General features: G+C 71.6%; 10 protein-coding genes across 10 annotated transcripts; 6 read left to right on the top strand and 4 right to left on the bottom strand.

The window, feature by feature from the left end:
• Positions 1 to 373: 373 nt before the first annotated feature.
• Positions 374 to 2,119, bottom strand: AURANDRAFT_63900 (hypothetical protein; the record flags this gene model as incomplete). The annotated part of the gene is made up of 1 exon (XM_009038310.1): positions 374 to 2,119. The coding sequence occupies one exon, from the start codon at positions 2,117 to 2,119 to the stop codon at positions 374 to 376; it is 1,746 nt and encodes a 581-aa protein (XP_009036558.1).
• A 166-nt stretch (positions 2,120 to 2,285) lies between these two features.
• Positions 2,286 to 3,629, top strand: AURANDRAFT_25908 (tubulin beta chain; the record flags this gene model as incomplete). Its single annotated transcript, XM_009038502.1, has 1 exon — positions 2,286 to 3,629. The coding sequence occupies one exon, from the start codon at positions 2,286 to 2,288 to the stop codon at positions 3,627 to 3,629; it is 1,344 nt and encodes a 447-aa protein (XP_009036750.1).
• Positions 3,630 to 5,641: 2,012 nt separating this feature from the next.
• Positions 5,642 to 6,250, bottom strand: AURANDRAFT_25840 (hypothetical protein; the record flags this gene model as incomplete). Its single annotated transcript, XM_009038309.1, has 1 exon — positions 5,642 to 6,250. One exon carries the CDS (start codon positions 6,248 to 6,250, stop codon positions 5,642 to 5,644), a length of 609 nt encoding a protein of 202 aa, XP_009036557.1.
• Positions 6,251 to 6,529: 279 nt separating this feature from the next.
• AURANDRAFT_63897 (hypothetical protein) lies at positions 6,530 to 7,378 on the top strand (the record flags this gene model as incomplete). Its single annotated transcript, XM_009038503.1, has 1 exon — positions 6,530 to 7,378. One exon carries the CDS (start codon positions 6,530 to 6,532, stop codon positions 7,376 to 7,378), a length of 849 nt encoding a protein of 282 aa, XP_009036751.1.
• Positions 7,379 to 8,611: 1,233 nt separating this feature from the next.
• AURANDRAFT_63896 (hypothetical protein) lies at positions 8,612 to 10,534 on the top strand (the record flags this gene model as incomplete). The annotated part of the gene is made up of 1 exon (XM_009038504.1): positions 8,612 to 10,534. One exon carries the CDS (start codon positions 8,612 to 8,614, stop codon positions 10,532 to 10,534), a length of 1,923 nt encoding a protein of 640 aa, XP_009036752.1.
• Positions 10,535 to 11,557: 1,023 nt separating this feature from the next.
• On the top strand, positions 11,558 to 12,478 carry AURANDRAFT_63895 (expressed protein; the record flags this gene model as incomplete). The annotated part of the gene is made up of 1 exon (XM_009038505.1): positions 11,558 to 12,478. One exon carries the CDS (start codon positions 11,558 to 11,560, stop codon positions 12,476 to 12,478), a length of 921 nt encoding a protein of 306 aa, XP_009036753.1.
• Positions 12,479 to 13,097: 619 nt separating this feature from the next.
• AURANDRAFT_71556 (expressed protein) lies at positions 13,098 to 14,974 on the top strand (the record flags this gene model as incomplete). Its single annotated transcript, XM_009038506.1, has 1 exon — positions 13,098 to 14,974. The coding sequence occupies one exon, from the start codon at positions 13,242 to 13,244 to the stop codon at positions 14,967 to 14,969; it is 1,728 nt and encodes a 575-aa protein (XP_009036754.1).
• A 2,780-nt stretch (positions 14,975 to 17,754) lies between these two features.
• On the top strand, positions 17,755 to 18,966 carry AURANDRAFT_63893 (expressed protein; the record flags this gene model as incomplete). The annotated part of the gene is made up of 1 exon (XM_009038507.1): positions 17,755 to 18,966. The coding sequence occupies one exon, from the start codon at positions 17,755 to 17,757 to the stop codon at positions 18,964 to 18,966; it is 1,212 nt and encodes a 403-aa protein (XP_009036755.1).
• Positions 18,967 to 19,751: 785 nt separating this feature from the next.
• On the bottom strand, positions 19,752 to 20,489 carry AURANDRAFT_63892 (hypothetical protein; the record flags this gene model as incomplete). The annotated part of the gene is made up of 1 exon (XM_009038308.1): positions 19,752 to 20,489. One exon carries the CDS (start codon positions 20,487 to 20,489, stop codon positions 19,752 to 19,754), a length of 738 nt encoding a protein of 245 aa, XP_009036556.1.
• Positions 20,490 to 20,618: 129 nt separating this feature from the next.
• AURANDRAFT_63891 (hypothetical protein) lies at positions 20,619 to 22,834 on the bottom strand (the record flags this gene model as incomplete). Its single annotated transcript, XM_009038307.1, has 2 exons — positions 20,619 to 21,519; positions 22,119 to 22,834. The coding sequence occupies 2 exons, from the start codon at positions 22,832 to 22,834 to the stop codon at positions 20,619 to 20,621; spliced, it is 1,617 nt and encodes a 538-aa protein (XP_009036555.1).
• Positions 22,835 to 25,456: the final 2,622 nt, after the last annotated feature.

The raw sequence follows: 25,456 nt of genomic DNA, 5'->3' as shown, positions 1-25,456 counted from the left end.
TCATCTAATGAGATTCCACGTGTAAGTTTCTTCCCCAAAAGCAGTGTCGGTTGTCCCTATACTTTCCTAATCTTCGCCCGAAGTGAAGTCGGCATGCCATGGGACGCCGGAATCGTGCGCGGTCCGCGCGCCGCAGTCCACTCGATTGCGGCAAGTGCGATCGAGCGGGAATCTGCTTCAATTTTGCCTTCACCGAGGCTTCAAGAAGGCGCGGCCGCGAGTTAGTCGCGAGCGGCTCACTTAGCGGCTCATCCCTTATCGGGTAACACATCCCGACAGTAGATTAAATAATGGAGGCAGCGAGTGGTCTGTTATGGAAATGTTTCCAACAGAAATTTCAATCGAAAGTGTTTACATTGCGGCGCCGCCAGTCCTACAGCAGCGCCCCGAGGGCCAGGGCGAAGACGGCCGCGGCGACTGCGGCGTTCAGGAGGTGGAGCTGGAGGAGGGCGAGCGCCTCGAGCGCGGACCGGTGGAGCGCCGCGGTCGTCGCGGCGTAGGTGAGCGCGACGAACGTGGCCCCCGCCGCGGCGCCCGCGAGTTTCGCCGCGCGCGCGCCCGCCGCGCCGCGGTCGGGCTCGTCGTCGAGGTCGAGCATCGCGCGGAGCGTCACGAACGACGGCTCGGGCGTCCGCGTCGCGTGGTAGGCCTTCAGCTTGCCGTCGTAGACGGAGCAGTCCAGGGGCAGCGTGAGCTCCACGGGCCCGCTCCCGTCGCCCGCGTCGTAGAGCGCCGACATGGGCACGGCGACGACCCCCAGGAGCGCGTCCGCGAACGTGTTGAAGTTGTCGTCCTCCGAGTCGAAGACGGCGACGTGGAGCTCCTGGCTCGACTCGTGGACGTCGAAGAGGAAGGTCGCCGGGTGCTCCCAGGCCGGGTCGCAGTCGTCGTGGATCGTCGTCGTCGTCCGCTTCGTCGCGCCCAAGGTGCAGACGACGTAGGGATCCGACTTGCCGCCGACGTCGTTGTTGAGCAGGCTCGCGCAGGACGCGATTTCCACGCGCAGCTGCCCGATCGGGTGCGACGCGTCGCGCGCGCTCTCCTCCGGGAGCACGTCCAGCGCGCGGTCCGGCCCGAGGAAGAGCGTCGCCAAATCGACGGTCGCGCGCGCGGGCCAGCAGAGCCGCGCGGCGATGACGTCGTCGAGGAGGCGCTGGATGAAGCGGTCGATGGCTCCCAGCGAGATGCCCACGGGCAGCGCCGTCACGGCCTCGTGGACGCCGAACTCGGAGTTGATGGTCAGCGTCGGCTTGCGCAGGAAGCCGTACCGGAGGAGCGACGCGCACGGCAGCCCCGTCGTGAGCGGGCCGAGCTTGAGGCGCAGCGCGCCCTCGACGCCGAAGCGCGACACCTGGCCCTCGACGTCCGGCAGCTCGTCGCCCCCGAGGTTCGCCTCCATGTCGAGGCGCACGCGGTAGCCGTGGTAGAGCACGCCCACGTCGACGTCGACGAAGTCGTAGCCCGTCAGCGAGGGCGCGACCGCGACGGACGTGAGCGTCGGCGCCTCGGAGCCGATGTCGAGCTCGAGCTTCGTGAGCTTGTCGATGGCCCGGTTCTCCATCCGCGCGATGGCCGCGTTCGCGATGGGGAGCACTAAGACGTTGACGCTGTTGTTGATCGTCGCGCGGATCGTCGGCCAGAAGAACTCGAGCCCGAGGCTCAGGAGCCGCACGACCCACGGCGGCCAGGGGCGCGGCGTCGCCGCCGTCGCCGGCTTGCGCTGGACGAAGACCCAGAGGAGCGCGCGCAGCAGGCACCCGCCGACCACCGCGACGACGCGCGACGAGCCCGCCTCGAACTTGGCCAGGCGCCGGAGGCCGACCCAGTTCTCGAGCGCGACGGCCGCGACGCCCTCGCCGGAGGACCGCGCCGCGTACCAGACGTCGGACCGCCGCGACGCGCGCGCGAAGAGGACCATGACCTCAGCGTTGGGCGGCGCGCGGTGCTTCACGCGCAGGGCCGCGTGGAACTGCTGGAGGCGGTCGAAGGCCACGACGCCCTCGTCGAGCGTCTTGAACTGGCGCCGCTTCGGCGTCTTGCCGTCGTGGTCGTAGAGCACGAGCACCGCGTCCACGCGCGGCGACACCGCGTCCCATTCGGCGCCGTTCAAAGCAGCCATTGGCGGCGCGACGTGCTCGGCTTTTCCTTTGTGGCATTTGAGCGAGGGCAACTAAAATGCTTGAATTTTCGATCCAAAGCCGTATATCAAGGCACAACCGAAAGCAGCGCACACGCCTTCGTTTCAGCGCCTTGCCTCGTTTCCAACAACACACCACCAAGCAACCATGCGCGAGATCGTCCACATCCAGGGAGGCCAGTGCGGCAACCAGATCGGCGCCAAGTTCTGGGAGGTCATCTCCGATGAGCACGGCGTCGACCCCACGGGCACGTACCACGGCGACTCGGACCTCCAGCTCGAGCGCATCAACGTGTACTACAACGAGGCCACGGGCGGCCGCTACGTGCCCCGCGCGATCCTCATGGACCTCGAGCCCGGCACCATGGACTCCGTCCGCGCGGGCCCCTTCGGCCAGCTCTTCCGCCCCGACAACTTCGTCTTCGGCCAGACGGGCGCGGGCAACAACTGGGCCAAGGGCCACTACACGGAGGGCGCCGAGCTCATCGACTCCGTCCTCGACGTCGTCCGCAAGGAGGCCGAGTCCTGCGACTGCCTCCAGGGCTTCCAGCTCACGCACTCCATGGGCGGCGGCACGGGCGCCGGCATGGGCACGCTCCTCATCTCCAAGATCCGCGAGGAGTACCCCGACCGCGTCATGTCGACCTACTCGGTGATCCCGTCGCCCAAGGTGTCGGACACGGTCGTCGAGCCCTACAACGCGACCCTCTCCGTCCACCAGCTCGTCGAGAACTCGGACCAGTGCTTCACGCTCGACAACGAGGCGCTCTACGACATCTGCTTCCGCACGCTCAAGCTCACGACGCCGACGTACGGCGACCTCAACCACCTCATCGCGGCGGCCCTCTGCGGCACGACGTGCTCCCTGCGCTTCCCCGGCCAGCTCAACTGCGACCTCCGCAAGCTCGCGGTCAACATGGTCCCGTTCCCCCGCCTCCACTTCTTCATGGTCGGCTTCGCGCCCCTCACGTCGCGCGGCTCCCAGCAGTACCGCGCCCTCACGGTGCCGGAGCTCACGCAGCAGCAGTTCGACGCGAAGAACATGATGTGCGCCGCGGACCCCCGCCACGGCCGTTACCTCACGTGCTCGTGCCTCTTCCGCGGCCGCATGTCGACGAAGGAGGTCGACGAGCAGATGCTCAATGTCATCAACAAGAACTCGTCGTACTTCGTCGAGTGGATCCCGAACAACGTCAAGTCGGCGATCTGCGACATCCCGCCCAAGGGCCTCAAGATGTCGACGACGTTCATCGGCAACTCGACGGCGATCCAGGAGACGTGGAAGCGCGTGGCCGAGCAGTTCACGGCCATGTTCCGCCGCAAGGCGTTCCTCCACTGGTACACGGGCGAGGGCATGGACGAGATGGAGTTCACGGAGGCCGAGTCCAACATGAACGACCTCGTCTCCGAGTACCAGCAGTACCAGGACGCGACGGCCGAGGAGGAGGGCGAGTTCGACGAGGACGAGGAGGGCGACGACATGATGGGCTAAGCGCGCCGCGGCCCGGCGCGCGCCCCACTGCGACGAGGCAAAGACAAGTCCTCCTCCGAGTCGGCCGGCGCCGCCACCCCCCTCCCCGTTTAGCTAGTTGTAAGTTCTTCAAGATCAAGTTTTCTGCGCGACGAAGACGATACCTCGAGCGATGCTGGTGGACCTCGTCAGAAGCGGGAAGAAAGGCTGTATTTATTTTGGTGGTTGTGCTGCAACTTGCAGGGTGTTGCCGCGGTCATCAGGACTGAGCCATCCAAATCTGCCATCCCGGTGCTCCTGTCCGCCCCACCGCGCGCCGCGCTGATCGGCACGCGAGAGAACCTGCGAGAAATGAGCGTGGAAACCGTCCAACCCGGCGCCAAAATTTCTCCCGATGGTTCGGCCGAGGACAGTGGCGTGGTGCCAGTAGTGTCCGTCGTGGCGGAGGCTGGGGACGTGGCTGAGCCCATCGTCGCCGTCACGGCCGAGGAGATGGCGGGCGCGCACGGCATGGCGTGGTGGGCGAACTTCTGGATGGTGACTTATGGGACGTGCACGTGGCCGGTCCACCTGGTCTGCACGTGCTGCTTCTTCCCGAATGGGCTGCGCTGGCTCGGGCTGTGCGAGACGCCGATGCGTTTCTCGATCAATCGCAGCGAGCTCATCGTCGAGCGGGAGGAGGGCTGCACGACCGTCGTGCCGAAGCCGTGTTGTGGAGACTACTTCCTGAAGCGCTACGTCTTCCCGGCGTCGAGCGTGCAGCGCGCCTTGGTACTGCGACAGGACGTGCTGTACGAGATCATCGCGTCGTCGGGCGGCGTCGGGCCCGACAGCGGCGGCGGAGCGTCAGTTGGAGCGAAGGACGAGGGGCAGCCGGTCGAGGTGCACTCGCCCGAGGACATCAAAACGCTGCCGAGCTCGTGCGACATCTTGTGCGAGGGCCCGCGCAGCTTCCCGCTGTGGCTCTATGGGTGCTGCTACTCGACGGCGTGCATGGAACCGCACAGGATGCAGAGCATGGGCACCGTCGGGCGCCATCAGTGCGCTTACCTCGCGGTGCGCGTGAGCGACGAGCGTGCGGAGAACGGGCGCGTCGCGCTCTCGCGCCGCGCGTGGCGTCCGGGCGCGGTCGAATCGCTCTTCAAGTATCGCGATGCGCTGAACGACCATCTCGCTGCGCGTGGAGAGTAACAAGGTGACGAATGTCGGGGAACCCCTGCTGTGTGCAGCAGCCCAAGTTAAGTTGCACTGCAACTTGCAGGGTAGGCCCTTGGAAAGTCGGGGTGTTGCCGCGCCGCGCCGAGCCATCGACGCCATCGAAGCGACGCCGCAGTCGCCTTTGGCGCGCGCGCTGCGCGCCGTACAGAACGCCATGGAGGACGGCGACGCCTTCGAGCTCGACGACCTCGACGCGCTCCTCGACGCGGAGCCCGTCGAGGCCGAGGAGTACGACGAAGTCGCGCCCGTGAGCGCGCCCACGAAGGTCGTCACGGACTACAGCAAGTGGGACAGGCTGGGCAAGACCATCGACGAGGAGGAGGACGAGGAGGAGCCCGAGGTCTACAACGACGAGCAGCAGAAGACCTGGGACCGCATGGTCAAGGCGTCGGGGCTCCAGGAGGAGATGAAGGAGGAGCTCGGGCTCGACGACAACGAGTCCGTCGAGGCCCGCGAGCCCAACGAGTGGCGCGTCGTCTACTCGCCCTGCGTCGCCGTCCGCGCGCCGACCGCGTCCGTTCGTTTATTTTCTTTCACCGCGCGCCCGCAGGCGAAAAGCCGAGCGTCGCGAGCCGCATGGTGGGCATCAAGCGCGTCAACAACCTCGTCGGCGTCGACTACACCATCGAGTCGCAGTGGCTCAAGCTCAAGGGCGAGCGGGGCTTCATGCTCATCCACGGCCAGGACCTCGGCCTCGGCCAGCTCCTCGTCCCGAACCGCGGCCACTACGCGGACGGCGCGCCCAAGGTCCCGAGCTCCTCGGAGTGAGGCGCCCGTTTATTTTGCGACATTAGCTTTCGACAGGGGGCAGCGACCTATCGCTTGAGCGCATCGAGGCGGCCCGCGAGGCTCGTGTCCTGCGGCGGCGCGGCGACGGCGGGCGTCGCCGTGCCGACGGCGCCCGCGTCGTCGAGGGCGAAGGACACGTCGAGCTGGTGCTCGTCGGCGACCTGCTTGAGCAACCCGTCGACCTGGTCCTCGGGCGTCGCCGACGCGGTCGAGTTGTTCATCGCGGACTCCATGTAGCCCGCGCGGACGTCCATGTCCTCGAACTGCTTCTCGAAGTCGTCCATGGTCTTGGAGATCTTCTCGACGTCCATGGACTTGAGGGCGTTGTTCATGCCCTTGACGACGTTGCCCATGTTCTTCGACATCTCCTTGGTGCGGATCGCGGTCTCGAGCCGCGCGGCGACGGCGTCGATGCGGCTGCCCATCTTGAGGTAGTTGAGGCCCTGGGTCTTCTCGCGGATGGCGTTCTGCGCGTAGATGCGCGCGCCCTCGGCGTTGCCCTTCTCGATGGCCTTCTTCACGTCCTTCTTGTACTTTTTTTCCTGCTTCTCGCACTTCTTCGACGCGCTCACCATCTGCTTGCTCGTCATCTTCAGGTTGATGAGCTCCTCCTGCAAGGAGATGCGGTTCCCCATGGTGCGCGGTCGGGTGCGGCCCCGGCGTCGGGTGGTGGGTGCGGCGTGCGGCGGGCGCGCGCGCGGCGAAAGATGTTGGTCTCGGTGGGCCGGGAGCTCTCCTCGATCAAGCGCGCAGAGCGCGGCACTTTTGGCCTCGCACCTCGCGACCAATCACGATGGCCGCAGCGGCTGGCAGCCCCTTCGAGACAGCTCCCCTCATCCTTCGCCGTGCCCGCGCCCTCGGTGAGATGCTCCTGTGAGAGCTCATAAAGCGCTGCGCGTGCTCCCTTGAAAAGCATGCTCGTCGTCGGCGGCGGCGGCGCGCTGCTCCGGGAAGGCATCGAGGCGACGTCGGCGAAGCTGCGCGTGCTTCCGCGCGGGAGCCGCGTGCGGCGCCTCGAGGCCGCCGAGGACGCCCGCGGCAAGCGGCGCCTGCGCGTCGCCGCCGACGGCGCCGACGGCTGGCTGTCGGAGGCGCTCGTGGAGGCGGAGCCCGCCGCGGACGACGGCTGGCCCGAGGTCGCGGCGGCGCCGCCGTGGGCGCCCGGCGACTCGCTCGCGCCGTTTCTGACGACGCCCGTCGCGTTCCTCGACGAGGCGCTGGCGGACGTCGCCGGCGTCGGGCCGGCGGACGTCGTCGTGGATCTGGGCTGCGGCGACGGCCGCATCCCGGTCTGGGCCCGGCGCCACGGCGCGCGGCGGTGCGGCGGCGTCGAGCTCGACGGGGCGCTCGTCGACGTCGCCCGGGCGAACGTCGCCGCGCGGCGGCTCGCGGACGTCGTCGACATCGTCCACGGCGACCTGGCGGCGGACGACGATCCGCAGGTGGCCGCGCTGCTGGAGGCCGCGACGCTCCTGACGGTGTTCCTGCTGCCCGAGGCCGAGCCCGCCGTCGAGCCGATCGTGCGGCGCCACGTCGCGCGGGGCGGCCGCGCGCTCTTCCTCGGCTGGCTGCCGCGCGGCTACGAGAGCGACGTGTGTCGGACGCTCGGCGCGGACACGGGCCGCGGCCTCGACGCGTACCTCGTCGCCGCGCTCCCGGCGGGCGGCGCCGGCGCGGCGCCGAGCCTCCGCCTCCTCCACAGCCCCGAGGAGCGCTCCGAGTTCGGCGGCGACGGGTTCTGCCGGAGGCAGAGGGGGGCGTAAGTGGGCTGCTCCTACAAGTCGGCCGTGCGCGCGGCGTCCCCGACGCAACTCAGGCGCCGATCGCGGCGTCCTCGAGGCACCTCGCGAGGCAGGCGTCCCTGACGGCGATGAGATTGGCGTTGGTCGCGTCGAGCTCCAGGCCGCGCTCGGCGGCGGCTTGGGCACCGGGGACGTCTCCCTTCCCCAGGAGGGCCGCCGCGCAACGGCCGTGGCCCTTGGGCCAGTCGGGCTGCAAGCGGACGCACCGCCGCCCGTCGCGTAGCGCGCCGTCGTACTCTTTGAGCGCCGCGAGGCACGCGGACCGATTCGAATACAGGACGTGGTCCGTCCAATCGAAGGCGAGCGCGGTACTGTAGTGCTTCGCCGCCCCCGCAAAGTCCGACAGCGAGAAGTCGCCGCCGCCGGCCGCCTTGTGCTTCGCCGCGGTAGCGCGACACAGCAACGCGTCGTCTCCCGCGCAGTGCGCGGGCAGGTCGCCGGCGGGGACGGGAACGTACTCGGCATCGTCCCGTAGCATCTGGAGCGTTCGCCGGCATTTTTGGGCGTTCGCGCCGCCCGGTTCGAGCGCGAGGGCGGCGCGGCACGCCGTTTCGCATTCGGCCATGGCCTCGTCGCGGTCGACCGTGTCCTCGTGGAACGCCGCTAATTCGCCGAACGTCGACAGGCGCTGCCTACCAAGTGCGACGGGGTCGGATTTCTTCACATCTTCAGGCGAAATTCACGCGAAAAAACACTCCTGTCGCTCGACGCTGGGCGCTGCCAGCCCCGTGCCCACGCTGGCTTCAATTTGACGCAGTGCCTCGAATCCTCCAGACCTCGCTGGATCCAGTTCCGACAGTCGCCGCCGGTGATGTGGTACGTGCCGTCTCCGTGATCGTGGAAGCCCGCGCCGACTCCCGAATTCGGGCAGATCTTCGCCCTCGTCTCGTGGATCAGCTTCTCCCAGCACGCAGCCCGGTTCGCGTAGAGCTTTTCATTTTTTCCTTCTCCGAAGATCGCCATGTTATACGCGTTGCTCGCGTCCAAGAACTTCCCCTGCCGGAAAAGGTCGTCGCCCTCCTTCTTCGCGGTCTCGAAGGACGAGGCGACGTACCCGCTCATTGTCACGTTCAGCAGGAGATCGGCAGCATCGCGGACGCCGGCCGCGTGGGCTCCATCACTCGCTTCAATGACGTGATTGAACAAATTGTTGAAGATGCTATCGATGCTGATGGCCGAATCACAGACGAAACGATGGTCGAGTTCGGCCTGGCGTTCCAGCGCTCGCGGCGCCCGGAGTGGGTGAGCTTCTACATCGACTACGACGCGCTGAAGCGCCTCCTCGCGACGGCGCCCTGGGAGTTCCTCGCGAAGCTCGTCCAGGACATCGAGACTTGCGCGCTGCACTCGCTGGAGGAGGCCGGGCGCATCGCGGCGCTCCTCCGCGCGTCCCGGGCCGAGGCGGGCCTCGAGGCGCTGCTGCGCCTCGTGGCCTTCGTCGAGCTCAACCTCGTCGCCGTGCGCAAGATCTTGAAGAAGCACGACAAGACCTTCGAGCCGTGCACGCGGGCCGTCGCGCGCACGGCGCACATGCGGCTGCTCGAGTCCTTCGAGCGCCAGTGGCCCGCGCTCCTCCGCACGGGCCTGGTCCGCGGCGCGCCGCCGCGGCTCGCCGCGGAGTGCTCGCGCGCCGTCGAGCGCTGCAGCGCGGCGCGCGCGGGCCTGCGCGTGCGCTACGCGTCGCTGAACGTCGTCGACGCGGACCTCGCGTCGTCGGAGGCGGCGCTGGGCCACTCGCTGGGCCTCGCCGCGGAGAATCCGGAGGTCTTCCCGAACGTGCAGTACGCGGGCGCGTTCCTCTTCGCGGCGTCGTGCTACGCGATCACGCCGACGATGCACGCCTACGCGACGTCCGTGGGCGCGCCCCGGGCGTTCGGGGGCCTCCTGCTCGGCGCGTCGACGGTCGCGGCGCTCGCGTCCACCACAGGCTGCGGCTGCGTCGGCCGGCGCTTCGGCTTCCGCGCGCCGTTGGTGGCCGGCGCGGCTTTGGGCGGCGCGGGCCAGCTCCTCTACGCGCTGGCGCCGAGCGTCGCGCGGTCGAGCGGGAGCGCGCGCGCGGCCCAGGGCTGCGCGCTCCTCGGCCGCCTGCTCCTCGGGCTGGGCTCGACGGAGCCCGTGAACCGGCGCTACATCGGCGAGGCCGTGCCGCCGTCGAAGCGCATCGCGGCGGCGGCCAAGTTCGTCGCCGCGGGCGCGACGGGCATGGGCTGCGGCCCGCTCCTGAGCGGGCTCCTGAGCTTCCTGCTCTCGCGCGACGACGGCGCGCGGCCCCGCGACCACGTCTTCGAGTTGAAGGTCGACTCCACCGTCGCGCCCGCGCTCCTGCTCTCCGTCGCCTGGTGCCTCCTCGCCTTCTACGTCGCCTCGGCGTTCCGCGAGCCGCCCGCGCGCGCGAGCGGCGCCTACGGCGCCGTCGGCGCCGGAGCGCCCGCGCGGCGCGCGCGGTCGCCGAGCGAGCTGCTCACGGAAGGCGCCGAGGCGGCGCCGCTCCGCGCGGCGCTCTTCGGCGTCGTCGCCTTCGAGGCGGCCTGCGAGGTCTTTTTAGGATCGACGTCGGCCGTGTCGTCGCTCGCGTTCGGATGGAAGGCCCACGACATCGGCGCGTTCCTCGGCGTCGTCTGTCTGCTGACGATGCCGCTGAGCAAGATGGTGGAGGCCGCGGCGGCGACCTTCGACGACCGGGAGATCCTCTTCGCGGCGACGGCGGCGACGGCCTGCGGGGCTCTGGCGCTCGCGACGGCGACGGGGTTCGCCTACGTCTGGGCGGCCGCGGGCGGCGCGCTCTTCCTCGGCGCGTCGACGATGGAGTCGGCGCTCATGTCGCTCATCGGCCAGTGGGCGAAGCGCGACGCGGGCGTGCTCGTGACGCTCTTCGGCGCCGGCGGGCGCCTCGTCGGCGACGGCGTCGTCTTCGCGGCGTTCGCCGCGGACCACCCGGGCGAGGGGCCCGCGCGCCTCGCGCTCTCGCTCTTCGGGCCCGTCTTCGGGCTGCTCGCCGCGACCGTCGCGCTCCTCGCGCTGTCCCTCGTGCAGCGGCGGCGGAACACGAAGCCCGTCGAGCCGTCGGACGACGCGCGGAGGCGCGAACCCGGCGAGGACCGGCGGCTAACGTACTAGGGACCGTGGTCCGCGCCCGGCGGCACGTGCGACCTCCGTTATCACACGTCCCCGAGGACCGGCCGGTAGTCGCGGAGCTTCGCGCGGAGGAAGTCGTTGTCGCGCTGGATGAGGCGCAGGCTCGCGGACGCGTTGGGCGTCTCGTCCCGCGCCCAGCCCGGCCGCAAGCGCCCGCCGTCGTAGCCGACCGCGTGCTTGCCGCTCGGCAACCCCGCGACGCCCTCGCCGTAGGAGCCGAGCTCGTCGAGCAGCTTCCGCTGCACGGCGAGGAGGCGCTCGGATTCGCCCTCGAGCCACTTCACGGTGGGCGAGTCGGCCTGGCGCAGCGTCAGCATGCGCCCGAGCACCTTGAAGCGCGCGCCGACGTAGAGGTCCGCGGGCTCCGCGGGCCCGAACTGGCCCTCGACGTGGCTCAGGCGGTACCTGCGTGGACATCAAATCTTCAACCCGACTTCAATGTGCGCGTATTCGAATGTTTTGACACGAGCTCTTCGGCTGGGCTTCGAGAACTCGATGCGAGCAATCGATCCGTCCAAAAGTCAGCCGAATCGACTTCGATTCGACCGAGCTCGAGAGCTTTGAAGTCTTTTTTCGGCACCGTCCTCGCACTGCGTGCTCGTCACCTTGTTCAGGCAGAGCACGACGGAGCCGTCGCGCGTGTCGTAGGTAAGTTTCACCTCGCGCCGCACGCTGCGGCCGTGCTCCGTCTCCCGCCACCAGGAGGTGAAGCACAGCTGGGGCGGCGGCGGCGACGCGACGAGGGCCACGCGCCGCGGCACCTTGTGGCCCGCGCACTTGGGCGTGCGCGACCCCACGTTGTAGGGCGCCGCCTGGAGGCGGGACATGATGTGGAGGCTGTGGTGCGTCTCAGGCTGCCTACGAGGCGTCCATTAGCGCTGCGGCCTCAGACAGTGCGGTTTTGGGTCGAAGGTGAAGGCCGGCCGTCACAGCTATAGACGCTGCCGGTGCGCCCAAAAGACGCACCGAACCCCGCGCCCCCCGCCCCCCACCGCCGAAGGACCCATGGCCGACACGGAGGAGAAGGACGACGAGAAGGCCGGCGACGACGAGATGGGCACCTACACGCCGTCGCAGATCGACATCGACGCCATCGCGAGCGCCAAGAGTTTGGGCGACGCCATGCGCCTCCTCGCGCCCCAGCTCGAGGGCCTGCCCCGGAGGTCGCGGGGCAAGTACGGCAAGCGCAAGCACCTCACGCCCGAGGAGAAGGCCGAGCTCACGCGGCGGCGGAACCGGGAGAACGCGCGTTCCACGCGCATGCGGCGGAAGATGTACATCAAGCACCTCCAGCAGGTCGCGGAGACGCTCAAGGAGCGCCACGACGAGCTCAACTCGAAGATGGCCGCGCCGCCGCCCGACGGCTACACGCGGCGCCGCGACGCGGTGCGCCGGTTCCTCGAGTTGAGGGGCGCGCGGTGCCTCGACCCGTCGTCGTGGCGCGAGGTGCTCGGCGACGGCTTCGTCCTCACGCTGCCGCCGACGCCCTACCGCGCCTACCCGGACGAGGAGCTCCGGCAGCCCTCCGTGCGCACCGTCGCGGGTTTGGATGCTCTCCTCGCGGACGTCGCTTCCCTCAACGCGGCGCTCGACGCCGCGTCCGCGGGGCGCGCGGAGGCCAACGCGCGGCGCGGGTTGGACAAGAAGCGCAAGCGCGCCAGTCCGCCCCGCGGGCCCGCGGGCCTCGCCTACGAGGTCGACCCGGGCTCCATCGTCCACGTCGGCGACGTCTACATGTGCGCCTACGCGTGCACGGTCAGCGTCGAGGACCCCGCGGGCCTCGTCAGCGCGACCCACGCGGGCATGGCCAAGTGCACCTTCGCCCCGGACCACACGCTCGCCGCCGTCCACCTCCGCTTCGACGCCGCGACGGTCCACGCCACGCTCCGGGACCTCGAGTCCGCGCCCGCGCCGCCGCCCTCCTGAAGCACACCCCCGGGGCTTTAAAAAACCTCCATCATCGCCGTACGCCGGCGGCGAGGGCCGTGTCCTCGCACTCCTTGATGGCGGGCTCGAGCGCGGCGAGCGCGGCGGCGGCGTCGCCGGCGCCGGCGCCGGCGCCGCTGTCGCGCAGCGCGCTCTGGGCGTGCGCGCGCAGCTCGTGGTGCAGGTCGTCGCAGGCCGCGTCGTGCATCTCGTCGAGGCGCCGCCGGAAGATCTCGCCGCCCGCGGTCCGCCGGTACTCGAGCTCCGGCGGAAACCGCGCGGCCTCGAGCGTGCGCCGCAGCTCGCCCGCGAGCGCCATGAACCGCGTCGCGTCGGACGCGACGGACGCCGCGGGCTGCGGCGCCGGCTCGAGGCCGCCGGCGAGGTCCTCGGCGATCTTGGCCGACAGCTCCAGCATCTCCAGCACCTTGCGCTCGGCGGCGTCGAGGTCCGCGTCGGGGATGGACTCGTACTCGTTCTGTAACGCGGTCGACGACTGCTGCGCGTCGGTCATGACGGCGTCGCCGTCGGCTGCGGCGCCGTTCGAGGGAGCCTCCATCGTCGCGCCGGCGACGGCACCGTCGGCTTTTATTGCCACAGCAACAAAGGGCATGGGCTCAACTTTTGCGGCTTAAAAGCACAGCCCTAAAACGCATAACAAACGCGTGGCTACGGCCAGGCTCGCAGCTTCAAGTGTGAAACGCGTACGCACCAAGCAACGTCAGAAAGCGCGACCCTCAGGTCGCGCGAAACGAGCGCAAGCATGCCCTGCGACGACGCTTGGCAGGCGCACCTCGCGCTCCCGAACGTCGTCCTCATCGACTGCCGCAACCTCGACGAGCTCGAGAGCCACGGGCGCATCGAGGACGCGCTCCACGTGCCCTGCCGCCTGGCCGACGACGCGACGGCGGCCGTCGCGGCGGCGAAGTCGCGGCTGCCCGCGGACCCGTCGACGCCGCTCCTCTGCTTCTGCGCCGTCGGCGGCCGGAGCCGCCGCGTCGCCGCCGCGCTGCGCGCCGCGGGCTACGCGCGCGTCGCCAACGGCGGCGGCCACGCCGACGTCGCCGCCGCGCTCGCGGCGACGAAGCTCGAGGAAATAACGCTCGCGGACGTCGTCGAGGTCGCGTCGAGCGCCGCGGCGAAACGCTACGAAGCGGCGATCCGCGCGCTCGTCGTCGCCTGCTTCCCGGCCCAGTTCCCGACGGACGACGGCGCCCCGATCCTCGACGTCCTCGCGGGCTTCCACGACCTCGGCGACTGCGAGTGGCTGCTCGTCGGGACCGTCGAGGCCCTCGACGCGATGGCCATGACCGTGCGCTACCACGACAGCCTCTACGTGGCGACGCTCTGCGTTGCGCCGCGGCTCCGGCGCCGGGGCCTCGGGAGCCTCGTCATGAAGGCCGCGTCGGCCTTCGCCGCGGAGCTCGGGTTCCGGAAGGTGACGGGCGCCGTCGACGCCGACGAGCGGCACCTCCTGACGATGTACGCCGCCCTCGGCGCGACGGAGGAGGACGCGGCCTTCGCGTCGCCGAACGCGACGACCCAGCCCAAGAAGCGCCTCGCGGCGCCGTCCGGCGTCGTCGGCGGCGTACCGGCGCCCGCGCGCGTCGCGGAGCCGCGGAGCCTCGACGACATGCTCGCGGACGTCGAACACGTCGATAGGCACCACAAGGGCTTCGAGTGGCTCCTGGAGTGGGACGCGCTGCGGCCGCTGCTCGCGCCGATGACGGGCCTGCTCGGCGACTACGACCGCCTCGCCGTCGTCGACCTCGGCTGCGGCAGCTCGGACCTCGCGGGCCGCTTCGCGGACGCGTTCGGCGGCGCCGCGGCGGGCGTCGACCGCGACGGGGCGATCATCGACGGCATGCGCGCGCGGCGGCCCGACGTCGCCTGGGCGACGCACGACTGGGCCGACGGCGCGGCGGCGCCCGGCGCGCCCTTCGACCTCTGCCTCGACAAGTCGTCCTTCGACGCGACGCTCGCGGAGAACGACCAGTGCGGTTTGTTGCTGTGCGCGTTCCGGAGCCTGAGGCCCGGCGGCCGCTACGTCGTCGTCTCCCTGTACCCCCGGGACCTGCTGGCGCCCCTCTTCGCGCCGCTCTTCGCCCTGGACAACTTCGCGAGCGTGCCGCGGCCGGCCCTCGCGACGGCGCCCGCCGCGGAGGCCGTCTCCGTCGCCGCGTTCCGGCGGCGGGACCTCGCGGAGCCGCCGTCGCTCGGCGCGCTCCGGGACGCGGCGGACGCGACGATGGACGACTACTTCAAGCGCGCGGAGACCATGCTCACGCCCGCGCGCGTCGCGGAGATCCGGAGAAACTTCGCGGCGCCGCTCCCGCTCGACGCGGCGTTCGCCGCGCTCTTCACGGCCGACGAGCGCGTCGACTACGCCCGGGACGACTTCCGCGGCGACGTCGCCGCCTTCCGCGGCGACGGCGGCGGCGCGCCCCTCGGCGCGGACGAGGCCCTCGCCTTCCTCGAGTACGCGATGTGAATTTTTACAGGGACGGGGCGGCGCAAAACGGCGGGGGCTACTTGTCGTAGACGGACTTGTACTCCGCGACGTCGTAGTTCGCGCACTCGTAGTCGCCCATCTTGTACTCGGCGACCTCGTAGCCCCCGACGGCGTAGGTCTTCTCCTCCTCGGGCTCCCGCTTCGCCCGGCGCGCCTCCTCCTCCGCGAGCTTCCGCGCGTACTTTTCGTCGCCGGCGAGCGTCGCCTCGACGGTCGCGACCTCGGCCTTGGCCGCGGACCCGGACAGCTCCACGGCGCTCGCGAACTGGACCTCGGCCGTCTCGTAGGCCGGCGGCGGCCGCGACGCGCCGCGCGCGTGCGGATTGTGCGTCACGGCCGAGACCTCGCGCCGCGCGAGGTCCGCCGCGATGGCGTTGGCCACGCCGCGCTGCTCCGCGATCGTCGGCTCCGAGGGCCGGATCACGAGGGGCTCCGTCAGCGCGGGCGCGAAGCCCGCCACGGGCTCGGCCTCGAGGATCTCCTCGCCGCTGATGGGGTTGTAGGACACGGCCGTCGCCTCGGCGACGGGCTCCGCCGTCGCGTAGCGGGCGCTGCTGCTCATCGGTGGTAGGGTCGACGGATCGGCGCTCCCGGGTGTCACAGAGGCCGAGCTCCGCGGGCACTGCTGGCGGCGCGGCCGGAGAAATCCTTGATCGAAGCGCTCAGCCACGCCGATGATGTCGTCAACTAGCCCTTGTTGAAGGCATTCTTTGCAACGCTAATCACCTCGCTTTACCTCCTCGGCGGCGGTCGCCGGTCGCCGCCCTTGGGGACGTACTTGGGCTTGGCGCCGGGCTTCGGCGGCGCGGGCAGCAGGCTCCGCCGGCAGTTGGCGCAAAAGTTCGCGCCGCGCGCGACCTCGGCCTTGCGTTCCAGGGCCGCGCGGTCCGCGTCGAGCGCCTTCTTCGCGCGCGCGACCGCCGCGTCCGCCGACGCCTTGGCCTTGTCCGCGTCGGACTTGAGCCGCGCGGCCTCGGCGGCCCAGGCCTTCTTCGCGTCGTTGAACGCGCGGCGCAGCTTCTTCGCCGTCGCCTCGCCCGCGGCGCGCTCGTCGCCGAGCGCCTGCTTCGACGCCGCGAGGTCCGCCTCCAGGGCCTTGACGCGCCGCTCGAGCTTCGCCGCGCGGTCGTCGTCGGCCGGCGGCGGCGAGGAGGCCGCCTCCGGCGGCGGCGCCGCGGCCTCGGAGGCCTCGATCGCCCGCGCGGAGCTCGTCTCCCGCTCCGGCGACGCGGGCGCCCGCGCGACGGTCTTCTCCTGCGCCGGCGACGCGGGCCCGGCGGCGCTCGGCCCGGCGGCGCTCGCCCACTTGGCCTTGGTGCCGCGCGCCTGGGCAAGAAAAGGGTGCGAAATTCCCAACTTCAAAGGCTCTGATCTCGGCCGTTTCCCACTCGTTTCGGCTGATTTTTGGACGAGCGATCATCTCTCGGAACGGTCTCGACGCGTGGATGCTTTTTCCGGAACGCGCGCGCGCGGAACACTCACGTTGAAGCGACGTTGAATCACCCTTTTCCTGCCCTGCAGCGCGCGGCCGTCGCGACGATGCGGTCCGACGACTGGCGCAGCTCCGCGAGGAGCCGCGGCACGTCGGCGCAGGACGCGACCTCGGTCGCGTCCAGCGTCTCCGCGAGGCGCTTCAGCGTCGCCATGGCCTGGAGCGACGCCTGGCGCGCCGCGGGCGTCCCGGCGTCGCGCGTCGCCGCCTTCAACGCGTGGGCCGCGCCGTAGGCCTCGATGAGCGCGGCCGACGCGCCGTCGGGCGCGAGGGACCGCCAGTCGTCTAGATCGCCGCCGGCGTCGAGCGGCTCCCAGAGGAGCGGCGCGGCCTTTGGCGGCGGCCGCTCGTCGTCGCGGATGTCGCGCAAAATCTCGAGCTCCTCCTCGTCGTCGTCGTCGAAGAAGGTCGCCTCCGCGGGCAGGGCCTCGGAGATGGCGGCGTCCAGGGCGAGGTCCTCGGCCTCGGCGGCGGCCGTCGCCTCGACGTCCTCCGGCGCGTCCGCGCTCCTGGGCAGGTTCGCCTGGAGGCGCCGCATCGTCTCCTGGGCCGCCTTCAGCGCGAGCGCGGCGCCGGGCGCCTCGTCCGCCGCCGCGCGCGGGCTCCGGCTCCGCGACGACTTCGACGAGCGGCCGGCGGACGACGACCGCGACCGGCCGCGGCGCCGCTTCCGCGGCGACGGGCTCCGGCTCCGGCGCCGCCGCGTCGCGGCCGCGGGCGCGGCCGCGCCGCGCGGCGGCGCGAGGCCCTTCGGGGCCGCGACGGCGAGGGCCTTGCGCGGCGGCGGCGGACCGCGCGGCGGCGGCGCGAAGCCGCCGCGCGGCGGCGGCGGCGCGCGCGGCGCCGCGAAGCCGCCGCGCGGCGGGCCGGCGCTAAAGCCGCCCTTGCGCGGCGGCGGCGGCCCACCGTTGAAGCCGCGCGGCGGCGGCGGGCCGTCGCCGAAGCCGCGCGGCGGCCGCGGGCCGTCGCTGAAGCCGCCGCGCCGCGGCGGCGGGCCGGCGCCGAAGCCGCCCTTGCGCGGCGGCTCGCTGAAGCCGCCTTTCCCCGCTGCAGCGGGCGCTGGCGGCGCGGACGAGAAGTTCGAGCCCGGCGCCGACGAGAAGTTCGAGCCTCGCTTGCGGCTGTTATTTCGGTCGCCCATAGCCTTGTGCGGCCTCCGCGCGCTTAAGCGCTTCTTCAGCTTTGGCACGCTGAAGTCTCAGTGCACCGCGCCTTTCGAGATGGTCGCCTGCGGCAGCCCCTGAATGCCACGATGGTAGCAACCCCTAAGTAATGCCGGGCCGAAGTCGCGTGCGCCTGCGGGCCACGCAGCTTGTCGCGTGCGCGCTCGCGGCCGTGCTCGTCGCGACGTTCCTGCACGCGCAGCGCGCCGTAGAGCGCGTCGTCTACGGCGCCGCGGGCCCGGGCCCGCGGCGGCCGAGCGCGCCGCCGGCCGCCCCCGTGCAGCCGCGGCGGCCGAGCGCGCCGCCGGCGATCCCCAGGCATGCGGCACCGCGCGCGACGCCGCGCGACGACCGGTCGCCGTGCCGGGGCCCGCGGTCCTACGCGCAGGCGGCGTCGCTGCCCTGGCGGCTCTACGACGCCTTCGCGACCACCGCCGACGGCTGCGCGACGGCGACGTTCGTCGCCCAGTACGAGCGCGGCTGCGAGGAGATGGCCGCCGTGCTCGAGGCGGCGGCGGCGCCGCTGAACGCGAGCGCGTGGCTGGCGACGGCGCGCGCGCCCGAGGGCGAGTGCCGCGTGTGCTACGTGAACCGATTCGACACGGAGGAGCGGCCCAAGTTCGACGCGGAGAAGAGGCGCGCCTTCGAACGCGACGGCGGCGCGACGACGGATCTGGCCTGCGTCTTCGACGACGGCTCGGAGGTCGCGGCGACGGGGCACGGCGACTTCCACGCGTTCCGGTCGACGCTCGTCTTCGAGTGCGCGATCCCCGAGCCCCTGCGCGCGCGCGCCTGCGGCGCCGACGCGCTCCGGCACCGCGACACGGGCGTGCACGTCGCCCTGCGGGCCGGCGGCCGCGCCCACGACGCGCGCGTGCCCGTGTGCGCCTTCGACGCGCGCGCGAGGGAACGCGGGGGCGTCGGCGCGGTCGCGTGGACGTCCGGCGACGCCTACGTGGACCGGAGCGGCCTCGTCAAGGGCGCCGCGAGCGACGCGCAGCTCCGGGCCTGGCTCGCGGCGCACTGGGCCTTTGGCGTGCGCTACTTCCTCGTCTTCGACTCCGGCGCCGGTTGGACGGAGCCCGAGCGGTCGGCGCTCTGGCCCGCGATGGCGCCCTTCGTGGCGGCGGGCCGCGGCGCGCTGCTCCCCTGGCCGTCGCGCGCGTGCGGCGCGCGCGGCGACGGGCCCTGGGTGACGTTGGACGCGGGCGAGCACGACGCGCTGAGCCTCCAGTCGTTCTCCGTGCCGGAAACAACCGGCGGAACGCCCTGTCCAGCAAAAAACTCTCTATCTCGGTCACATCGAAGTCGTTTCGGCTGATTTTTGGACGGATCGTTTTCTCTCGGCGGGTTCGTATTAGACCGCGAAAGAACTATGTCAAAACCGCACTTGCATATTGCAGTCGCGTTGCATATTTTTGTTTCCTGCCCAGGTCGTTCTGGGGCCGGCCGTCGCAGTACGCGGCGCAGAACGCGGGCCATCGGCGGCTGCGGGGCGTCGTGGACTTCGTGGCGCACGTCGACGTCGACGAGTACCTGGTCCCCGCGGGCGACCACGCCGACCTGTCGTCCGCCGTGGACGCCGCGCTGCGGCGCCGGCCCACCGCGCCGAGCGTCGGCGCGCCCCACGTCTTCTACGGCGCCTGCCCCGGCGCCGGCGTCGCCCACCCGGCCATCTCGCACGTCGCGGACCGGGGCTGCGCGGGGAAGGCCCAGCCCACGCGGACGAAGCAGGTCGCGCGAGCGACGGAGACCCGCTACGTCTGGGACCACTACATCCGCGCGCCCAAGCGCCCCGTCGCCGACGCCGACGCCTTCGACGACCTCAAGCTCGTCCACGCGCGCGCGGGCTACGGGTTCTCCGACGGCGCCGCGCCGGCGCGCTTCAGCGTGCGGCACAACGCGAAGGCGGAGCGCGAGTACGCGACGACGATCCTGCCCCGCGTGCCGCTCCCCTGCGCGGACCGCCGCACCGACGCGACGGCGCCGCCGTGCGCCCCGAAGGCCGCGCCGGGCTACGACCTCTGCTGGTGCACGGACGGCCACCTCGCCGGCTGGCTCGCCCGCGTCGCCGCCGCGGAGCGCGCGTGGTGGCCGCCCTAGAGCTTAGGTCGCCTCCAGCACGAGCACGCCGCGCGGCGCGCCGCCGGCGTTGTCGGCGTCGCCGGCGACCATGGCCTTGGCGAGGTCCGCGAGCGGCACCCAGACGGGCGGGTACTTGTACCGCGCGACGTCCAACAGGAGCGCGAGGTCGCCGTCGGCGTCGTAGGCCGCGAGGGGCGACCAGTGGCCGCCGCCCGCTTCGTCGAGGTCCTTCCGGTAGAAGTTGGCGAGCACGTGCGACGCCGCGTCGTCGGCTAGCGCGTGTTTCACGAGGCGCCGCAGCTCGTCGGCCGAGGCGTTCCACGCGGCCGTCGCGCTCACGTTCGTCGCCCGGAGGTCGGGCACGAGCGCCAGCGCCGCCGTGAGCTGGTCGCGCGACATGCCGTACATGGGGTCGCGGACGGCCTTCATCGTCGACGCGAGCACGCCCTGCGTCCAGTACGCGTACGGCGCGTAGGCCCCGTCGACGGGCGCGGCGACGGCCGGCAGCGCGTTCAGCGCCATGACGCTCGACGCGACGGCGCAGTAGCTCTGGGTGGACTGCGTCGCGAAGTGGGGCGCCAGGGCGACGTAGGAGCGGCGGAGGGTCGTCGGTTTGAGCAAAATGTCGAAGCCCGCGGTCGTGTTGAGCGGCGTCGCGATGGTGGGCGTGGGAAGGAAGTAGTCCGCGTAGGGAGAAGCGTCCAGCGCGTGTCCGCGGCCCAGGAACAGTATTGTGAAAGCGAGAAACCGTGCAGCCATTGCCCTGTGAGTTGGTTGACGTCACCTTGACGATACAAATCCTGCGCCGCCTCATCGTGGATGACCGTGTCCGGCGAGTCCGCGGGCGCGCGGTCGGGGAAGTCGTTGAATATGTACAAACGTTAAACCCTACCCCGCCCTATCGTGGATGACCGTGTCCGGCGAGTCCGTGGGCGCGCGGTCGGGGAAGTCGTCGCCGACGTCGACGTCGACGGCCCGCGGCTTCTCGTCGACGCGGACGAGCTCGACCTCGCCGTCGGACGCGTCGTCGCCGAGGCCCCCGTCGACGAGCTCGACGTCGCCGTCGGACGCGTCGTCTTCGAGGCCGCCGCTGAGGCTCTGCTCGAGGTACTCCTCCGGCGTCAGCGCGCGCTCGCGCCGCGGGCTCGCCAGCGGAGTCGACATGACCTCCCGCAGGAACGCGCGCGTCGCCGACGGCGTCCCTGGCTCCTCCTCGTCCGGGTCGAACTGGAGGCAGATCTTCGCGTCGTCGAGCGACGCGAGGGCCGCCGCCGTCTCCTCCCAGGAGTCGCGCTTCGACCTCGGCGACGGGCTGAAGAGCTTGCGCCACGCGTTCGGCGTCCCGAGGAGCCGGTTCTTCGTCGGCGACGACGCCGTCGTCACGTCCTCCCAGCGCTTCGGCGGCGCTTTCGAGTCGTCCCGGCGCCGGCGCGCGCAGGCGGCGCAGAGCGCCGCGCCTAGAATCGCCGCGGCGACCGCGACCGCGACGACGCCGAGCGACGCCGCGTTCGTGGCGCCGCTCGCTGATTCCTCGCGCGGCGGCGTCGGCGATGCTGACGGCGCGGGCGACGGCGGTCGTGATGGTGTCGCGGATGGTGTCAGCGACGGCGGCGGCGACGGCGGCGGCGACGGCGCGGGCGACGGCGGCCGCGACGGCGCCGCCGACGGCCGCGGCGACGGCGGCGGCGACGGCGGCGCCGACGGCCGCGGCGACGGGTTCGCGGACGGCGAGGGCGACGGCGCGGGCGACGGCGAGGCGGACGGCCGCGCGGTGGATGGCCGCGCGGACCTGTGCCGAAACCAACCACTGGTTTGGGGGGTCCTGACCAAACTTCAGAATTCTCTAGCTCGATCAAATCGAAGTCGATTCGGCTGATTTTTGGACGGATCGATCGCTCTCGTCGAGTTCTCGAAGCCCAGCTGAAGAGCTTGTGTCAAAATTCGAATGCGCTCACATTGAAGTCGGGTTGAAGATTTGGTTTCGGCACAGGCGAGGACGGCGGAGCGCTCGGCGCCGGGACCGGCGCGAGGGACGGCGTCGCCGTGGAGGGCGCCGCGGACGGCGCCGCCGTGGAGGGCGCCGCGGACGGCGCCGCCGTGGAGGGCGCCGCGGACGGCGCCGCGGACGAGGGTCTCGAGGACGGCCTCGCTGAAGACGGCGCGATCGTCGACGGCGGCGCCGTCGGCGGCGGCGTCAGGTAGGACGGCGCGGCCGTCGACGGCGTCGCGGACGGCGCGGCCGTCGTCGGCTTTCTCGAGGGCGCGAGCGTCGACGGCGCGGGCGACGACGGCGCCGGCGAGGGCGGCTGCGTCGACGGCGCGCGCGTCGGCCGCGCCGTCGTCGGCCGCCGCGTGGGCGCGTAACTCGGCGCGTAGCTCGGCCCGTACGTGGACGGCTGGTAGGTCGGGGCCCCCGCGGCCACGGCCAGGAGCCCCTCGGCGTAGACCGTTTCCGCGATTCTCTCGTAGCCCTTCTGGTTCGGATGGATCGCGTCGTCGTAGAGCGACAGGTCGGGGTCGTCGCCGCCGAAGGCGTCCCAGAGGCTCACGACGACGTCCGGCGCCGCGCCGTCCTCCTCGAAGGCGTCGAGCGTCGCCGCCGGCAGCGCCTCGTTCATGACCGACGGATCGTCGCCCCATTTGCCGGAGGCCGAGAACTCGTCGCCCGGCACGTAGGGCACGGGCAGCAGCGCGACGAGCGCCGCGGCCCTCGCCTTCGTCTCCGCCAGCAACGCGCCGTACTGCGCGACGAAGGTGTCGCGGTCCCAGTTGTCCCGCTTCGCGTCGTTCGTGCCGAGCATGACCACGGCGATGTCGAAGCCGTCGTCCAAGGCGTCGTCCCAATTCGACGTCTCGCGGTAGGGGTTGGACTCGTCCGTGCCGTAGTCCGCGGCCGTCTTGCCGCTCGAGCCGTAGTTGCGCACGTCGTAGCCGTCGCCGAGGAGCGCACCGAGGAACTCGGGGTAGGAGTCCGCGTGGTCGTCGTCGTCCTCGTCGCTGCCGTGGCCGCCCTTGGTGATGGAGTCGCCGAGGCACGCGACGCGCACGGCGGCGTCGGCGGCGCCGACGAGCGCGAGGGCCGCCAGGTGCCGTCTCAGACCCATGCGGCGCAACCCGAGCGGCGTCTCAGCACCATGCGGCGATCCTCATTCTTCCATAGCAGATCGCATTGTTGACATTGCTGCATTCATCAACAAACCCGATACTAGGCAAGGGGATCTTCAAGTATCCCCTTGTACTAGGGTACAACGACACCATCGGGGCAGCCCCGACCTCGTGCCCCAAGTGCCGCTGAACGAGGACGATGGAGCGGCCCGTCCTCCTGCTGCTGCTCCTCCGCGGCGTCGACTCGGGCCTCGTCGGCCGCGGCGCCGCGGCGGCGCTGTCCCTGTTCCTCCGCCCGGCCCTGCTCCCCACACTCACAAACGCCGGCGACTGCGTGGACATGAACTACTGCAACGGCCACGGCACCTGCCAGACGAAGACGGACAGCTGCGACTGCTACGAGGGCTGGGGCGCGGCGTCGGACGTCGCCGTCTACAAGCTCCACGACTGCAGCGGCCGCACGTGCCCGGGCGGCCCCGCGTGGACGGACGTGCCCACGGCCGCGTACGTCGCGCACGCCGCCGCGGAGTGCAGCAACAAGGGCACGTGCAACCGGGCCACGGGCATCTGCCAGTGCTACAGCGGCTTCTCGGGGGACAAGTGCCAGCGGCGCGACTGCCTCAACGACTGCTCCGGCCACGGCCGCTGCGTGTCCATCAAGAAGATGGCGACGCTGTCCGACGCGCTGCCGCTGTCCGCGAAGACGACGTACGCCGGCGACGAGGAGACGACGCGCTGGGACCAGGACATGGTCTACGGCTGCGTCTGCGACTCGTCCTGGGGCGTCGGCCTCGGCAGCGGCCAGACCCAGCAGCCCGAGTGGTTCGGGCCATCCTGCTCGCTCCGCCGCTGCCCGTCGGGGGACAACCCCATGACGCGCGCCGACGAGACGAACTGCACCAACGTCACGGCGGCGGGGGGCTACGGCGTCGGCCGCGCGGGCAACCTCTGCCACGTCGACTGCGCGGACCGCGGCTCCTGCGACCACGAGACCGGCGAGTGCAACTGCTGGACGGGCGCCTACGGCCACGACTGCACGCTGAGCTCGGCGCTGGCCATGTAGGGGGGCGGCCGGTCGAGGCTAAGGTTCCCCACACACGGCGTGAGCGGCGGTGTCGAGGTCACTTGGTGTAGCGTAAGCCACGAGTAAGCGGTTCGCGGCCGCGGGGTCCCGCGGGGTTGTGGGTGCGAGACTCGGTGCGGCTCGGAGCGAATGGGATCTCCGAGCCGGGGCCGAGCCGCCAAGTGAGCCACTCGAGCCGCCACCACATCCGGCTTGATGTGCAACATGAAGCAAACTTAGGCCGGTTCTGCTGTGGCAAGAGGCGCTGGGTAGGCATGAGTGGCATTCAATAACAGTCTACACGATGTACTACCTGCACTACGCGAGCGGCGCCGAGAGCCGGCCCGTGGGCGTGCGGTCCCAGCCGTCGAGCGACGGCGCGCGCACGGGCACGGCCGTCTGGCCCAACGACGTCATCTGCTGCGTCGACGTGTTGGTCGTCGGCGCGGAGGAGTGGGCCGTGCTCGAGGACGGCGGCGGCTACGTGAACGTGCGCCACCCGGCGACGGGCGCGCGCCTCCTGCGCGTCGTCTCCGAGGCGGCGGCGGCGGACATCTGGCGGTCGGCGAGCGGCGGCGGCGGCGGCGAGCCGTCGGACCTCGCGGCGTCGCTCGCGGACGTGTCCGCGCGGCAGCGGCGCGTCGACGAGGACATCCGCGCGGCGCGGCGCCAGCTCGAGCTGTCGCGGCGCGAGCTCGCGGAGATGCGGCGCCTCGCGGACGCGCTGCGGCGCGAGCGCGCGGCGACGGAGCCGCCGGCGGCGGCGCGCGCGACGCCGCCGCCGAGGCCCGCGCGCGAGGCCCGGGCGTCGAGCGCGCCGTCGGCGGCGACGCCCGCGGCGGCGCGGCGGCGGCGGCCCGCGTCGCCGCCCGACGCGTCGCCGTCGCCGCGGGACGCGTCGCCGTCGCCGCGGGGCGCCGGCGGCGACGGCTGGGACGACGGGCCCCTCGACGCGCACCTCCACGACGACGACGACGCCTGGGAGCGCATCTGGGACCACGCGTCGGGCGCCTTCTACTTCTGGCACAAGGCGACGAACCGGGTCACGTGGACGGACCCGGCGTCGGCGACGGCGCCGCTGTCGCCGGCGCCCGACGACGAGCAGAGCCACCGGCCGACCGCCGCGTCGCTCGCGCGGTGCCGGCCCGAGGGCGCGCCGCGGAAGCAGTACGTGCACTGCTGCGAGGTGCGCCACCGGACCGACGCCGACCGCGGGCCGTCCCAGTTCCTCGAGGGGAACCCCGACCCGCTCGTGCTGTCGGCGCACGACTTCGAGCACGCGCGGTTCCGGCGGCCGCTGCAGTCGCCGGCGACGGGCGCCTACGAGACGGGCATGTTCGGCCCGCCGTCGCCGCGGCGCCGGGTCGTGACGCGGAAGATCGTCGGGCCGCAGCTCGGCGCCGCCGCGCGCGCCGCGGGCCGCGACGCGGTCCACGCGTCGCCGGCCTTCGCGAACCCGCGGAGCCGCTTCAAGCCCATGTTCCACCGCCTCGACGACGGCGCGCCCATCGCCGAGCCCCGCACGCCGCGCTACACCGCGTAAACTCTGCGATCCTTC

Source organism: Aureococcus anophagefferens, assembly GCF_000186865.1.
Source record: "Aureococcus anophagefferens unplaced genomic scaffold AURANscaffold_8, whole genome shotgun sequence".
Classification (NCBI taxonomy): Eukaryota; class Pelagophyceae; order Pelagomonadales; family Pelagomonadaceae; genus Aureococcus; species Aureococcus anophagefferens.
The sequence above is the reverse complement of the archived record's forward strand: the minus strand, read 5'-3'. Positions and strand labels throughout refer to the sequence as shown.